This window comes from Lepidochelys kempii, chromosome 20 (assembly GCF_965140285.1).
Source record: "Lepidochelys kempii isolate rLepKem1 chromosome 20, rLepKem1.hap1, whole genome shotgun sequence".
NCBI lineage: Eukaryota > Metazoa > Chordata > Testudines > Cheloniidae > Lepidochelys > Lepidochelys kempii.
In genome coordinates this window covers 2960695-2976701 of record NC_136399.1, presented here as the reverse complement: position 1 = coordinate 2976701, position 16007 = coordinate 2960695, and the positions used below count along the sequence as shown (strand labels likewise).

The following is a 16007-nucleotide window of genomic DNA, read 5'->3' as shown; positions in this document are numbered from 1 at the left end:
TCCCCCGCTCCACCCCAGCTGGGGTGGTCCTGCCCCACGAATCTCTGTCCCTCCCTGGTGTTGCAGACAGCAGCTTAGACCTGCAGGACGGGGGCGACCCAGGGGAGGAGGATTCGGAGTCTCTGGAGCGCAGCCCCCCGCTGGAGCCAGAGTCCCCAGCCGCCTGTCTGGAGCAGGAGGAGGAGGAAGAGGAAGAAGTGGCTGAGGACAGCTGCCTGGAGGCTCCAGCCGCCCCGCTCAGTGCGTCAGCAAGGGGTAGGTGAGAAGCTGTTCACCCCCGGCTGTTCCAGCCCCTTCCCCTGCCCCCACCCTGGCCTGTAAGCGAGCAGCTGGCGCGCAGTGAGTGACTGGCCCCCTGTCTTGGCAGGCGAAGTCCCCCGCAGACGGATTGCCACGGTGGAGGAGGTTCGCTTCCCCCTGCAGCACGGGTAGGTGACGCCCCGCGCCCGGGGGCTGGTCCTGGAGCAATGCCGGGGTGGGGGACGGCCAGCGCTCCGCCCAGGTGGGGGACGGCCACTGACGGGCCTTTCCCGCGCAGGTGGAGGAGGGAAGTGCGGATCAAGAAGGGCAGCCACCGCTGGCAGGGGGAGACCTGGTACTACGGGCCCTGCGGCAAAAGGATGAAGCAGTTCCCGGAGGTGATCAAGGTAAACCTCTCTCCCCGTCAAGGACCAGGGTGGAATCCCTCGCCCGTGGCCGTCGGGAGGCTGGCGTGGCGGGTTGGAGCGGGCAGATCCCTGCTGCTGGGTGCCCCCATGACGATGCCCAGTGTCGGCCGGGGGGGGTTGCCCGTTGTGCTGCAGAGGGGGGTGTCCCGGTGCCTGATCAGCCCCATTTGCCTTGTCTCTCCCCCAGTACCTGAGCCGGAATGTGGTGCAGGACGTCCGGCGTGAACACTTCAGCTTCAGCCCCCGCATGCCCGTTGGCGACTTCTACGAGGAGCGGGACACGCCCGAGGTGGGCACCTTCCCTGGGGCGCAGGCTGCAGCCAGCTCTGCCTGGCCACGGGGCCTGTTCCTCTCTTGGGAGCGGGGTGGGTAGGGGCGGAGGCGAGCGCCCGTTTATTGGGGATGCGCCCGAGGCGCAGGGTTTGCAGGGCCCGGGGCCCCATGGCTTTCCCAGCTGGCAGGTCGGAGTCCCTCCCATGCTCCCCGGAGCCGCCCTGCCCGGCTGGTGCCCTCGCCACGGGCGAAAAGGAGACTTCCCCAGGGGCCCAGGCGAGCGGGCATTGGGGGGTCGGGTCAGGGCTTGGTGCGGAGACCCAGTGGTGATTTGCAGCTCCCCCCTCTCCCATGCAGGGCTTGCAGTGGGTGAAGCTGACCCAGGAGGAAATCCCCTCGCGCATCCAGGCCATCACGGGCAAGCGCGGGCGCCCCCGCAACGCGGAGAAGGAGAAGGCCAAGGCCAAGGAAGCGCCCAAGGTGAAGCGCGGCCGGGGCCGGCCCCCCAAGGCCAAGATGGCCGACTTGCTGAGCAAGACCGATGCCCGGCTCCTGAAGAAACTGGAAGCCCAAGGTACCCTGCCCCGCGTGTCATGCGGCCCCTTTGCTCTAAGGGAGCTCATCTACTGGCCCCAATGTGCCGGCCCATTCCCATTGATTTCAGAGCAGGGACGGGGCTGCTCAGCATCACTCTGGATCCGGCCCCACCCTCAACCCGCTGCATGCCCCAGCTGCAAAGGCACCATCCAGGGAGGAGTCCGGCTTAGACACTGCCAGCTGGAGGGCGTGAGCTTGGGCCTGCTCATTGCTGGGCCTAAAACTTCAGCCTCGCTAGTTCTGCCCAATCCGTTCCATTCAGTGCAACCCCTGGCCCGTCTCCCCCCCCCCCGCAATTTGCTCCTGTCCCCCCCATCTCGGCACACGCTGCCGAGTCGAATGGCAGCTTCCAGGCAGCGTGCGCTCCCAGTGCCGCGTTTCTGGCCACCAGGAGACACGAATTCTCCGCCAGGTGACACCCACAGCTCGGACCTGCCCCCTCCAGCGGGGCGAGGGCCTGGAGAGGCCTGTGTGGCTGCTGGGGCACGGGAATCCAGGGCCAGGGAGCTGTGCCCAGCCTGGGAGTGGGGTTAGGGGTGCACGTTCCCCCCTGGCTGTGCCAGACTCCACCCTTGAGTCTTCTCTCTCCCCCGCCCCCCGCCCCCTCGAATTTGCAGAGGTGCTCAGCGACGAAGAGAAGCTGAAGATGAGCAAGATCAAGAAGAAGATGAGGCGAAAGGTACGAGCAGCACTGGGGAGGGCTCCCTGGTCCGTTTCCCCTCCATCTGGGGTACCCAGTCGGAGCTGGGAGGGTATCCCCCTCAGTCTGGGACTCCCCTCCCACCTGAGCTGGATTTCATCCCTTCTAGGCAAGGAACAAACAGAAACAGGAGGCCAAAGTGCCCAAGCCCAAGGAGGCCAAGAAGAAAGCCAAGGTGGGTGTGGAGGGCCCTGTTTGGGGGGGCAGGGGGGGACACACAGCTGGGGGAGGCTGCATCCCTGACTCGCCCCCGTGCCGGTCGCTCTGTCTGTCCCCCAGGCGAAGAAGGAGAAGGGGCGGCCGGAGAAGCCCAAGGAGAAGGGGCGGCCCAAGGAGAAGGGGCGGCCCAAGGAGAAGGCCAAGGCTGTGCGGAAGGTGGACAAGAACCTGCTGGCCCAGCGGCGGCTGGAGGAGCGGCGCCGGCAGCAGATGATCCTAGAGGAGATGAAGAAGCCCACGGAGGACATGTGTCTGGGCGACCATCAGGTTGGGTGAACCCCCTGGCGGGAGGGGGGAGATCAGGGCCCCACACCCCGAGGCTAGCGCCCGTCTGGCTCTGCAGCTTTGTGGGGAGCGTCCCCCAGCTGCCCCGGGCTCCCACGAGTGGGTCAGGTGTGGGCTCCCCGCAGGGCAAGGGCTGAGCGAGGCCCCCGCCATGCGGGGCATGGGGCCTGGTGCCTCTTGCGCTGGCCCTTTGGGGGTGGGGAGGCCAGTATCACACGCCTGTGTGTTGGGGGGCCGGGGGGAGGAAGAGAATCCATGCTGAAACCTGGTAGGGTCCTTGCTCCACCCACTAGGCCCCGCTGACCAGCCGCTCGTCTCTTCCCACCCCCCGCAGCCCCTGCCAGCCTTCTCCCGCATCCCTGGCCTGGTCCTGCCCAGCGGGGCCTTCTCCGACTGCCTCACCATCGTGGAGTTCCTGCACTCCTACGGCCGGGTGCTGGGCTTCGAGGTGCCCCGGGACGTCCCCAGCCTCTGCACCCTGCAGGAGGGGCTGTTCGGCGTGGACGACAGCCTGGGCGAGGTGCAGGATCTGCTGGTGCGGCTGCTCCAGGCCGCGCTCTACGACCCCGGCCTCCCTTCCTACTGCCAGGTACGTGGCCGAGCCCCCTGGACTCTGTCTGAACGAGGCGGGCGTGGGGCCGGGGAAACCCAGGTTCCGTTTCTTGCCCGGCCCCACTCTTCCTGCATGAGCTGGGGCATTGTGCAGCCAGGATCCCGCCTCCCCCGTATCCCAGCAAAGACCCTCCCCTGGCCCCTCCTCCGCTGCTTTAACGCCTCTCCTTCTCCTCCTCCCCCCCAGTCCCTGAAGATCCTCGGGGAGAAGGTGTCCGAGATCAGCCTGAACCGGGACACCGTCTCCGAGATCCTGCGCTGCTTCCTCATGGCCTATGGGGCCGACGCCGACCTATGCCACGGCCTGCGGACCAAGCCCTTCCAGGCGCTGCCCCCGGACCGCAAGGCAGCCATCCTGGCCTTCCTGGTCAACGAGCTCAATGGCAGTGCCCTCATCATCAAGTGAGGAGCGGGGGCTGGGTGGGGCCGCTTATGCCCTGCAGCCTTGGGGGGGTGGGGGCTAGAACCGGGAGCAAAACCCAGCTGTTGCCTCTCACAGGGTGATACAGGCCAGGGAGACCACATATCCCAGCGTGCATTGGGCCGCCGTGAGCCTAGGGCCGGTGCAGGCCAGGGAGACCACATATCCCAGCGTGCATTGGGCCGCCGTGAGCCTCGGGAATGGTGCAGCCCAGGGAGACCACATATCCCAGCGTGCATTGGGCCACCGTGAGCCTAGGGCCCGTGCAGGCCAGGGAGACCACATATCCCAGCATGCATTGGGCCGCCATGAGCCTAGGGCCGGTGCAGGCCAGGCAGACCACATATCCCAGCGTGCGTTGGGCCGCCGTGAGCCTCGGGAATGGTGCAGGCCAGGGAGACCACATATCTCAGCGTGCATTGCGCCGCCTTGAGCCTAGGGCCGGTGCAGGCCAGGGAGACCACATATACCAGCGTGCGTTGGGCCGCCGTGAGCCTCGGGAATGGTGCAGCCCAGGGAATCCACATATCCCAGCGTGCGTTGGGCCGCCGTGAGCCTTGGGAATGGTGCAGCCCAGGGAGACCACATATCCCAGCGTGCATTGGGCCACCGTGAGCCTAGGGCCGGTGCAGGCCAGGGAGACCACATATCCCAGCGTGCATTGGGCTGCCGTGAGCCTTGGGAATGGTGCAGCCCAGGGAGACCACATATCCAAGCAAAAAGAAAAGGAATACTTGTGGCACCTTAGAGACTAACACGGCCGCTACTCTGCTACATATCCCAGCATGCATTGGGCTGCATTGAGCCTGGGGAATGGTGCCGGATAGGGAGACTACATATCCCAGCGTGCATTAGGTTGCCTTGACCCTAGGAATGGTGCAGGTCAGGGAAACTAGATATCCTATCATGGTTTGAGCTAAGCGCTCAGTGGGCTTGTAGACAAGAAGTCCCAGAATGCAGTGCTGCCATCTGGCTCTGAGTGGGAAGCTTTGCTTCAATCCAGGTGGGAGTGTTGCATGCTGGGACTCGTAGTCTATGGGCTGTGCTCCGCCCGCCCCAGCCGTACACGCTCTGAACCGTTCCCGAGCACGTGATGGGCAGGGACTCAACGGGCTGGGCCTGGAGGTGAGATCCGGGCCTGGCACCCTGGTGGGTGTTGCTCCTTTGCCTTCCCCAGGGGGTGCGGGGCGGGGAGAGGTCTGGACGGGACTACTCTGCGGGTCTCCCCCTAACTCAATTCTGGGCTGTCCTTGCAGTGAAATCGACAAGACTCTGGAGAACATGTCCAACTACAGGAGGAATAAATGGATCATCGAGGGCAAGCTGCGCAGGTGGGTGCTCCTGAGGGCTTCGGGCGGCCGGCTGGGTCGGGGAGGAGGCTGGGAGCTGGCTGGGGGCGGAGTTTCTGGGCAATTGATTAACCAGATAATGTCAACTGACTGCCTATTATTCGACCAGAGTTAAATATTCCAGCGAGATGCCCTGAAGTAGGCGCTGACCTACCCTTGCGATTGCATCTTTCATCAGTTGGAACTTCATTTCAACACATTTTCCGTTCTGAGCTCGAGTAGCTCATCGTTTGGAATGAAGCACCAATGTCTAAGCTGGGATGCTCAGACCTCAGTGGTTCAGGAGCCAAATTAGCGCTCTGCATTGCCCAGCAGAGCCACCGCCGTGTGAATTCATTGGTCCATGGACTAGAGCGCTAGGTACTCCCTATTTAAAGAGTATCTAGTTTTTATTTCTATATGATTCTCACCCAGTCCGTCATTCTGCTGTATTATTCTTTCATCAACTGCAGTCGGTTAAGAACATAACAAAAGCATCCTGACGGGCTGATACTTTAGACGGGTCAATAATTAAGTCACACGGTGTTTTAATGTCGTGTGTCGCAGAGAGACGCGGGGGAGACACTGAAGAGCCACTTGCGGCTCTCGAGTCTGTCTGGGGATCGCTGATCTCGGGCGCAGCCTGCGGGAGGCCATGAACGCCTGTGGTTTATAGTTGGAATAAGTCAGTGCTTTAAAATATTGGGCAATTTTTGATTGATGAACTGACCGCCTATTTTAGGATCAGTTAAATGCCCAGCCTTACTTCTGGCAGAGAAATGTATGGGGTGGGGGCAGAGGGGCTCCAGGCGTCTTGGTGAACTGGAAGGAGGCTGTACGCTGCTGAATCCGCTCTGCGAGGGCAAAAACTGAGCTCCCGGCCTGTTGGATCCAAACTGTGCACCTGCCCTCCGCCCACGTGGGTACCCGAGGGGCGGAAGGGAGTCGGTGTCCCCGGCTGGTGCTCAGGACGCTCCCTGTGTGGCTCGGCAGGTTGAAAATCGCCCTGGCCAAGAAGACGGGCCGCCCGGAACCCGAGATCACGGGCCTGGACGAGGGGCCTAGGCGGCGCAGCTCCCGGCTCCCAGAGGAGACCAGGGGCCTGGAGACAGAGGAGGAAGAGAGCCGGGGCCGGAAATCCCGCAAGGATGAGGAGGTAGCTGCGTGGCAGGGCCAGGCCCCAGGCGAGGGGAGTGGGGATGTTCGCCTCTGGCTTTTGGAGGCAGTGTCATTTTTAGGGGTTCAAGCAGAGGCAATGGGGGAGACAGGACTGCTGGGTTCTTGTCCCAGCTCTACCACTGGCCCGTGCAAGTCTCGTTCCCTGGTGCCTCAGTTTCCCCAGGGGCACCATAGGGGCGACAGCACGAGGGTGAACCAGAGCTGCTGATGTTGAAGGGGTTAAAGGAGGGACTGTCCTCTCTCTTCCCCCCCCCCCCCCATCCGCATTGGGGTCCCGTATGCAGAGCCGGAGGAAGGGGGTGGGCATTCACTCCTCCTGACTGTCCCATTTTTTCCCGCTCAGGCCAGCATTCCCGCAGCCAGCGTCCCCGAGCTGGAGAGACAGATCGAGAAGCTAGCCAAGGTAAGGCTGGCCAGTGTTGGGGTGGGGAGCTTCCGGCCTCTGGCTCTGGATCCCCCGGGACAGCCCCCAGCAGACGATACCTCCCCCCGGTTCACCCTCTCTGCCCTCTTTTCCTCCCCCCCCCACCCCCACAGAGGCAGATGTTTTTTCGGAAGAAGCTGCTTCACGCTTCGCAGACGCTGCGGGCCGCAGCACTGGGCCAGGACCGCTACCGCAGGCGGTACTGGGTCCTGCCCCACCTGGGCGGGATCTTCGTGGAGGGCTCCGAGGCAGGTGAGCTGAGTCGGGGGCCTCGTGGGGAGTGGGGGCTGTTGGAGCGGAGGGGCTTGCATGGCTCTGATCTCTTCCCACACCCCCACCTGCAGCTACGGAGGAGGGGCCCAAGGACACGGAGCAGGAGGAGGAGAAAGAGGCGGCCCCGGCGATCTCCCCAGTGAAGAAGGAACCGGTCACGGTGCCCATCCCTGGCCGGCCAAACTGCCCAGCCTCCCGGGCGCGGGGCCGGCCGCGGAAAAGCAAAGAGGAGCCGGCCCGGCCGGGCGGGCCCAAGCCCCCGCCCCTCAATGGGCTCCTGGAGGACTCAATGCCCCCCTGCCAGAGCCAGCACGACCTGAGCCAGTCGGCCTTCCTGTCCTGGCTGAGCCAGACGCAGTCGTCCCTACTCAACGGCTCAGTGCTCACCCCGGACAGCAGCCCCGGGAAGGGGGACCCCAGCCCCCCTGCCCCCGAGGTGCCCACCCTGGAGGAGAGCTTCCCAGAGACAGCGGAGAAACGGGGGCCCTGGTTCAACCTACTGCCCAGGACTCCCTGCCATGCCGCTGCCCCCCTTGCTACCTCGGAGGAGGAGCCCCACTTGCGAGCAGCCCCCCAGCCTCACAGCCTTCACCCCGGGGACCAGCCCAAGGCCACGGGCAGGCAGGTGAGAGCTGGCAGGGTGCCTGGGGCCACTGCTGGAGTGGGCGCGAAAAGAGTTAGTGGAATGGGACACGGGTGGGGGGGCCTAGCAATTTCCTTTGGCAGGCGCCTGACTCACTGTGCCCACAGGGTCAGCTGGCACTGCCAAAGGGACCCTCCCCTCTGGCCCCTGTAGGTGTCGCTCTAAGCAGGGCTGAAAAGCTGCCCCATCCTCTTCCCTTAGCCCCTGCGGCAGGATCTGGGCCCCAGGGAGGGGTCAGGGGAACTGGCTGGCGCCTGGCGGATCCACGGGGTGCCTGGGCTGAGGGTGTGGGGCTGAGTCCAGGGAGGAGTAGGGTGGTGGCTGTGAGGGGAGGAAGGGTGGGCAGGAGCACAGACGAGGCCCGTGGGAAATGAGGGGAGCCCTGTGACATGGGTCACTTGGATTCCGAGCCCCTGGGGGGCTGGAGGGACTGGCTCCGGGGGGGGGGGGGGCGGCAGGGCTGGGGCGAGGGCTGTGCACCCGGCACCTCTCACCTGCGCTCTCTCTCCTCCCAGCCAAATGGCCCCGCGTCTCCCCCCTTCGCTTCCACGCCCGTCCACGCCAGCCCCAGGGTGCCCAGCACGTGCCCGAGGGGCCGGGGCGGACCCGAGAATGCCCAGGAGCCGCCGGGGCAGCCCAAGCGCCGGGGCCGGCCCCCAACCAAGTTCTTCAAGCAGATTGAGCAGAAGTATCTCACCCAGCTGATGGCACAGCCCGTGCCCCCAGGTGAGGATCCCCCTGCAGCTGAGCAATGCCCCCAGCCCTGCTCTTCTCTTCTCCCCCGGGGCAGCCCAGTTCCCCACCTGCCACTTCCAGCATGGCTTTTTCCCCCAGTGCCACCCTCTCTGCCCATCCAGACTTTCCTTCCTTGCCTGGGGGAGGGTGGGTCTCCCTCTTGTGTCTTTCCCTCAGCCTGCCGTTCACTGGGGGCACCCAGCCTCGGGTGAAGCACAGGGTGGCAGGAGACCACGTTCGCCCACGTCTTGACAGAAGGCAGGGAGCTGGGTTTCGGTGCCAGCCAGGACTCCTGGGTCCCGTTCCCTGCCGTGCTGCGGGGTGGTGGGGATTGTCGGATCGTCTCCCGTTCCTTGCTGGGGTCCCCTTCCCCTGGGGTCCCCCCTCCCCCGGCTCAGCCGGCTCCCTCGCTGCCTTGCAGAGATGCAGAGCGGCTGGTGGTGGCTCAAGGACCCGGAGGAGCTGGAGGCCATGGCCCGAGCGCTGCACCCGCGGGGGATCCGCGAGAAGGCCCTGCACAAGCATCTCACCAAGCACAAGGAGTATCTGCACGAGGTCTGCGCCCGCACCTCTGCTGGTGAGGCCGCGCCGGCAGGCGGGGGGAGGTGGGGGGGAGGGGGGAGGATGCCGGGCTGTAACCCTGCCTTTCTCCTGCTCAGATCCCATCTTCCAGCCCCAGGCCGCCGGCCCCCCCGTGTCTCAGGAAGCCTTGGCCCGGTGGTCCGTGACGGAGCGGGCCTACGAGATGGACCTCGCCCTCCTGCAGTGGGTGGAAGAGCTGGAGCAGCGGGTCCTGATGGCGGATCTGCAGATCCGGGTGAGGAGCCTGGCCCCCGCCCTGCGCCCCCCGCTCTAGCTTGGGAGAGCTAGAGGGTGCTGCGGTTTGCATGCCTCCTGGGTGCTGCAGGGTGCACCTGGTGCAGGGGATGGGGGCCCTGGCCCAGGCGGCTGCCCGGTCATTCCCGCGAACTCCTTCCCCGGGTCCGGCTGCCTTGCCCAGACTCCAGGGTCCCCCCGCGGGGCTGTGAGCTCAAGAGGTTGGCACCTGGACGAATGACCCCAAGGCAGCCCCAGGTGCTGCTGGGTAGCTGGTAAAGCCGGCTGGCATCCGTGCAGGGGATCCCGGCCCCCCTCTAAGGCTCTCCCTCCCCCCAGGGCTGGACGTGTCCGAGCCCCGACTCGGCCCGGGACGACCTGCAGTACTGTGAGCACAAGGTGGGGGCCCTGGAGGACATCACCCTCAAGAACCGGCGGGAGGGGTTGCCCCCGCGCCGGGAGGCCACCAACCCCCTGGACCTGGCCGTCCTGCGGCTGGCTGCGCTGGAGCAGAACATGGAACGCCGGTACCTGAAGGAGCCGCTGTGGCCCCCGCATGAGGTGGTGGTGGAGAAGGCCGTGCTGAGCAGCCCCGAGGCGCTGGACCTGGGCAGCACGGAGATGTAAGTGCCTGGCCCGTGAGGGGGCAACAGGGGCCTCCGGGACCAGACTCCAGAGCACAGGCTGGGAGCCCGGACTCCTGGGTTCTTCTCCTGGCTCTGGGATGGGGGTGGGGCCTAGTGGGTTAACGCAGGGAGTTGCTGGGTGCCAGGACTCCTGGGTTTTCTTCCTAGCCATGCCATTGCCTTGCTGTGTGGTTTGGGCGAATCCCTGTCTTTCCATGCCTATGTTTCCCTCTCTGGACAACCTGGTCAGTAGCCCCCTCCCCAGGGCTGGGTGCGGGGTGGCAGTGAGGGGTTACTTAGCATGTGACCAGCTCCCCGTCAGGGCATCCTCCATGTGCCAGACTGAGTGTCCGTCCGTGCCCCCCCAGCGCCTACGAGATCACTCCCCGGATGCGGACGTGGCGCCAGACCCTGGAGCGGTGCCGGAGTGCGGCCCAGGTCTCCCTGTGCATCTACCAGCTGGAGAAATCCATCGCCTGGGAGAAGTCGGTCAACAAAGTGGTAAGGGGTTGGGGTGGGGTCATGCAGGGAAGAGGTGGAACTCCCCGCTGCAGGAGGGAGAGTCGGGGCTGGAACTCTGTTGGGGGAGCCATGCTCCCAGTGCAGAGGCAGGGAGGGGGTCAGGGCTGGATGGGCCTAGTAGGGTGAGACATAAATGCCCGGCTGGGCTGGGCTCCTGTCGGGGGCTGGGGGCCTCTCTCAGCCTGCCCACCTCGCATTCCCCTCTCCCCCTAGACGTGCCTGGTGTGCCGAAAGGGGGACGATGACGAACACCTGCTGCTGTGTGATGGCTGCGACCGCGGCTGCCACCTCTACTGCCACCGGCCCAGGATGACGGAGGTGCCAGATGGGGACTGGTTCTGCTCCGTCTGCGTCTCCCAGGTACGCTCCCGTGGGAGCCCAGCTGGCCTTCGACCTGTGCATGGGCTGAGCCTGGCTGCCCCCCTCACTGAGATCTTTCTGAGGCCAGGTAATGCCCCCTCTCCCCTACCCCATTCTCAGCACGGTCCCCTGCTGGGAGCCAGGACTGCTGGGGGGTGGCTGTGTGACCTCGGAGGAGCGCCTCCCCTTGTGCCTCAGTTTCCCCAATGTGCGGGTTGTGGGAGGGAGTGACCGGTCCCAGCGGGTGACTCCCCCAGTCTCTCTTTCTTTGCAGGCAGGAGGCGAGTATTACGACGACCCCAGTTCGCCCAGGCGGGGCAAGAAGCGGAAAGGCGGGCGTCTTTTTGGGGGGGGCTTCCCGGAGGAGGAGGAGAGCCCCGGGCGCCGGGTCCTGCCGCGGAGGCGTGACACCCTGTCGGTGCCCCGCTACTCAGGGGAGGGCCTGTCCCCCTCCAAGCGGAGGAGACTGTCGCCACGGGGCCAGAGCAGCGACTTGACCTTCTGCGAGTACGTACCCTGGGGTGTGCCCCCCAGCTGGGGCGGGGCCTGATGAGGGGGGTCATGTGCATGTCCCAGCTGGGGGGCGGGAGGGACACTGTACACCCCAGTTTGGTATATGTCCCTTCCCTTCTGCAGGATCATCCTGATGGAGATGGAGTCTCAGGAGGATGCCTGGCCCTTCCTGGAGCCCGTCAACCCCCGGCTGGTGCCCGGCTACAGGAAAATCATCAAGAACCCCATGGACTTCGCCACCATGCGGACGCGGCTGCTGCGGGGCGAGTGAGTGCTGGGGTGGGGGGCTCTGCTCTCCTCCTGGGGAGCGGGGGACTCTCTGCGAGGAGCCAAAGGGAAGCATGGAGCTTGTGGGCTGGTGCTGTGCGACCCTCCCTGGGCCGCTTGGCCCCAAGGACTAAGAACCTACCTGCACCCATCTGGCTGTGTGGGGCTGGCACGGGGGCCTCTCCTCCTTCTTTCCAGGGGCTTGCAGGTCACTGCCCAGGTGTCGCTGGGCCAGAGGGGCAACTGCTGTTGTGGGGGGAGGATAGAGGGAAAGAGCCAGGATGGGGGATGGGGTGGGGGGTCAGGCAATGGGGGAGGGTGGCGGTTGTGGAGTCAGAGGGCAGGAGATCTGATCCTGGGAGCATAGGGGACCAGACACCCCGAGACTCTGTTCCCTGCTCTTGGAGGCTGCTGTGATCCGGGCGGGGGGCACTTGGGGGTGACTCAGTCCCTCTCCCCCCAGATACGTGAGCTGCGAGGAGTTCGCTGCCGACGCCACACGGGTGTTCGACAACTGCCAGACCTTCAACGAGGACGACTCGGAGGTGGGCAAGGCCGGGCGCGCCATGCGGAGCTTCTTCGAGAGCCGGTGGGAGGAATTTTATCAGGGAAAACACGCTCCTAACCCGTGAAGCGGGAGCCCGGGGCTTGTGTGGGGGGACGGAGCCCCCCTCCCTCCACGCTCCTGACCTGAGACCTGTCTCGTGCGGGGTGGGGTGGGGAGAGACACCCCGTCCCCCCTGCAAAAGAACTGACTCCCCAGGAGCCGATCTCGCTGCCTGCTGAATTCCCGACGGAGGCTGGTCCCGACGTGGCGTGGAAAAGGCCCCCCCACTCCCCCCACCACCAGGGGGCTTGGGGTAACGGGGCGTCTCCACGGTCCAGCTGCTCCCTTCCCCCCCACCCCACCCCCCAGCCACCCGGACTCACGGACTGTGTAAGCCAAAAAAGAAAGAAACCGGGCGATCGCTCGTCGGGTTCCTTTTCTACTTCGCCACCTCCCGACCCGGCAAACGAGGAAAGACCCCCCCCCTTGGCTGGGAGTATTTAATATAGCAATAGTTCGTAGTGAACGTGTATGAGGACAGTACCGCTGTGCGCTGTCCCTGAGGCATTAATGGCCAGTAAAGTGAACTCAACTCCTCGAGATTCGCGTCGAGCTTCACGCCCGGACCCGCTCGCAATGACACTGAGACGTGCTGCTTCCACACACCCCTCCCCCCTGCCTCGCTGCTTCCCTTCCGGGACCTTCCCATGCCTTCCTTCCCTCGCCCTTACCTTCCGGGACCTTCCCATGCCTTCCTTCCCTCGCCCTTACCTTCCGGGACCTTCCCATGCCTTCCTTCCGGGACCTTTATACTACCTCCTTCTCTAACCCTAACCCTCTTCCAACCCCCCCCCCCCCAAAAAAGGCCCCTCCCTCTCCCCCATCAGGCCCTACCCTGGCAGACCCTTTAGCAGCGGGTGTCCCTCTGTTGTGTCCCCCACCCACCCCCCTCTGGGTCAGAACCTTCTCTCCTGTTGGACTGTCCCTTCCCCCCACCCCTATTATCTGTGTGTGGGGGTCGGTGTCTGACACACCCACAGGGCCCTGGGCTGGGCTGGGCTGAGCATGGCCTGGAGCTGGAGCTGGGGGGGGGGGCGGTGGTTCTGCGGGGGGGTTCCTTCCCTGCCTCTGCTCCTCAGCAAGAAACCCCCCAGCCCCAGTGCCCTGGGCTTGTTCATGGGATCCCAGCCTGACCTCGGACCCTGACTGTTTGTGCCCCTCCCCCGGGTGTAGGGCTTGTGGTGTTTCCTCTTCCTTCAGCCCCCCCTCGCTCCCCAAGCTGGTGGGTTTGCACTCCATGGGGGGGGCCCAGCCCCCCTACCCCCCTGTGTGCTCTTCGCAGGCAGCACGCATCCCCCCCTCGCCGTAGCAAAGAACCTGCAGGGGGAGCAGGGCAGGACCCCTCCCTTTGGGCTGGCGGCTGCCCCACAACGGGATGCGGGGGCCAAAGGGGTGGTCGACACCCCCCCCCCCAAGCCCCTGAATGGCTCAGCTGGCACCAAGGACTCCGCTGCCCCCAGTGTACAAGCCCCGCCCCCAGCTCATGGGAGGCCCCGCCTCTACTCAAGGCTACATTTCCCCCCCGCCCTCCCCAGCGCCGCCGCTCGCTGGGCCTGGGGGACCTTGGGGGGCCTTTGGTGAAGGTGCACTGGGGGCGCTGGCCAACCTCGCAACCTGCTCAGGGCAGGGGAAAGGCCCCTGGCTCCCGACACTGCAGGGAGCCCAGGCCCCTGGGTCCAAATGGAGAGTCTCTCCCTCTGCCCCGTGACCCCGTCCTTGGCTCGGGTGCGGGAGAGCTGGAGGTGAAGGCTTGCTTCTCTTCCCCCCCCCCCCCCAAATCCTCCCCAGCTGCCTAGGGGGGCTAGGCACCCAGCTTAAAATGAAGGGGGGTGGGCACTCGGTTGCTGCATGGATTAGCTGCAGCCTGCGCCCCCCACCTCCCCAGTATTGAGGGTAAAGTCTGCTGGTGAATGCTGGGGGTGGGGGCAGGGGCCGGCCAGGCCTTATCTAGGCAGGGGAGGCTGAGCTGGGTTCTGTCTAACCCCCCCGGCCTGTTCTGTTTGGAAATAACTCCCCCCGCCGATGGCCCCCATTAACCCTTTGCTCATTCACTCTGCGGCCCTTGCTGGTCTCCCCCAGGCCTTTCTGGAAAGTGGGGTCCCTTGCCCTTGCCCTTCCCAAGTCTTAAGCCAAGTCTGGGGATGGAGAGTCACGGAGCTGGAGTGATGGTGTGGTAATCAACCCCCTGGCTGCCCCCCAGCTCCTCAAACCACGATATTACGGGTACTCGCTTTGGGGCAGCTGGCGGGCGGGCCCCAGGGGAGCCCCCTTCAGAGTCCAGTCCGGCTGTGGGACAGCTGGGGCACCCCCCCCGCCCCCCCAGCCTGTCGTCACTCACCACAAGCACTGAAATCAACCAACCTACCTTGGGGGGGTGGGAAGCCCTGCGATGGAAGCAGCCTCTGTCATGCATTCCCCCACCCCCTGCCCCTCGTCTTTAAAAAGTAGCCTTGTTTCTATCAAATAACCTCAAACCCTTTTTATGTTGTTTTTTTGCTTTGAAAGAAGAGGTGGATTTGAAGTCTGTTTGAACTGACTTTATATTATGCATAAATATTTATATTTTATCTAAATAACGGCGCGGTAACAAACTTTTTTTGTTTTTTTTTGGGGGGGGGTTGGTTTTTTTTACTATTTGGGAGCTGTCAGGTTTCTGTTTTGGTTTTTGTCATGGGCGAGTTTTAGAGTCTCTGTAAGGGTGTGGTGGTGTTGGTTTTTAAAAAAATTTTTTTTCCCTGATAAGACGCCCTGAATTGTAAACCCTCACCCTCCCTCTTAGCCCCTGCCATCCCCCCCCCCCCCAAATTAATCCAGACGTGTCTGAAATCCCGCCAGTCCATGCTTCCTTACGGGGGATGCACCAGCGGGTAGAAATCCGTTCTGGACTAAGTAAGAGAAAGGGTAAGATGTGGAATATATTTTATTTTTTAACCCTTAATGAGTTGGCTTTGGAAATTACATTTTTTTGAGGGGGGGGGAGTCTAGAACTGGCCCTCCCTCTTCTCTCCCCCCCCCCATCTCTGTCTGATCAAACAGGAAGAACCAGCCGCCCTAAAAGAAAGATATTCTCACGTTCCCGGTACAAGGATCCGGACTGGCTCTCTTTTATATAGCCCAGCGTGGTGGTTCAGTGGCTTTTTGATAATGTACAGGTTTTGTGAATTTAAATTTCTTTCTTTCTATATTTTTAGGACCAATCTCATTTTTAATAAGGTTTAAAGGAAAAAAAAAATATTCTAGATTAACTCCTGTTTGTTGCCATGTGATGTTCCCACAAGTGCAGCCGTAGAGAGTGCTTGTCAAGTTGCGAGAATAAAAACAAACCCACGTTTGATAGAGACGGCGGCGTCAGGGGTGTTTCTGGTGGGGGCGGGCGGATGGGGGTGGGGGCAACAGCTCGGCTGGCTTTTCGGGGCCGAAGTTTGGCCTTCGTGTTGGGAAGGCGGAACGGGGATTAGGCAGAAGCCATGCCTAAGAGAGTTAGGAGCATGGAGTCAAAGGGATGTGAGCTGTAGGAAAAAATTCCTCCTCTCCCTGTGGTTCTCCCCCCCCACCCCCCCCCAGTTTGGTAGGAGTAGAAGCTCCCTTCCCTCATTTTATTACAGGGCATTTAAAAATTCCCCGGGAGCCCCCTTCCGCGCTGAGCCATATCCTCCCTCTCCAGCCCCTGCTGGAAAATCTCATCCCCAGGCTTCACTAGCCGCACAAGGAAGCAGGCAAAGGACCATACGGCGGCCTTGCCCAGATCTTGCCCTGGTGTAACGGCTGGGGCCCGTTTTCTTCGCTCCTCCAGGCTGAGCACGGTTCCACGGGGTGCAAGGGGTGCGTAGCCCCGTCCCTAATTCCCTGGGGTGGGGCTTGGAGCACTCCCAGGGTGGGGCCTTGCACCAATACGCAGCTGGTGGGTAAATGAGGCTGTTACCGTTAGAAAACTCAGCT

General features: G+C 63.6%; 1 protein-coding gene across 4 annotated transcripts in view; it reads left to right on the top strand.

Moving 5' to 3' along the window:
• The window catches only part of BAZ2A (bromodomain adjacent to zinc finger domain 2A), a 33896-nt gene extending 18488 nt beyond the window's left edge, over nucleotides 1-15408 (top strand). For 3 of the 4 annotated variants that reach the window (XM_073318970.2, XM_073318969.2, XM_073318971.2), the window contains exons 6-29: nucleotides 67-255; nucleotides 368-428; nucleotides 539-647; nucleotides 856-957; nucleotides 1299-1515; nucleotides 2156-2217; nucleotides 2348-2413; nucleotides 2518-2724; nucleotides 3077-3331; nucleotides 3542-3756; nucleotides 5032-5106; nucleotides 6097-6259; nucleotides 6626-6685; nucleotides 6820-6958; nucleotides 7051-7604; nucleotides 8138-8348; nucleotides 8779-8934; nucleotides 9017-9174; nucleotides 9513-9796; nucleotides 10168-10300; nucleotides 10535-10681; nucleotides 10956-11188; nucleotides 11318-11461; nucleotides 11925-15408. In XM_073318970.2, coding sequence (XP_073175071.2) covers nucleotides 67-255; nucleotides 368-428; nucleotides 539-647; nucleotides 856-957; nucleotides 1299-1515; nucleotides 2156-2217; nucleotides 2348-2413; nucleotides 2518-2724; nucleotides 3077-3331; nucleotides 3542-3756; nucleotides 5032-5106; nucleotides 6097-6259; nucleotides 6626-6685; nucleotides 6820-6958; nucleotides 7051-7604; nucleotides 8138-8348; nucleotides 8779-8934; nucleotides 9017-9174; nucleotides 9513-9796; nucleotides 10168-10300; nucleotides 10535-10681; nucleotides 10956-11188; nucleotides 11318-11461; nucleotides 11925-12093 — 4109 coding nt within the window. In that variant the 3' untranslated portion in view covers nucleotides 12094-15408. The remainder of the gene's footprint in view (nucleotides 1-66; nucleotides 256-367; nucleotides 429-538; nucleotides 648-855; nucleotides 958-1298; nucleotides 1516-2155; nucleotides 2218-2347; nucleotides 2414-2517; nucleotides 2725-3076; nucleotides 3332-3541; nucleotides 3757-5031; nucleotides 5107-6096; nucleotides 6260-6625; nucleotides 6686-6819; nucleotides 6959-7050; nucleotides 7605-8137; nucleotides 8349-8778; nucleotides 8935-9016; nucleotides 9175-9512; nucleotides 9797-10167; nucleotides 10301-10534; nucleotides 10682-10955; nucleotides 11189-11317; nucleotides 11462-11924) is intronic. The other variant, XM_073318972.2, reaches the window with a different exon arrangement.
• Nucleotides 15409-16007: the final 599 nt, after the last annotated feature.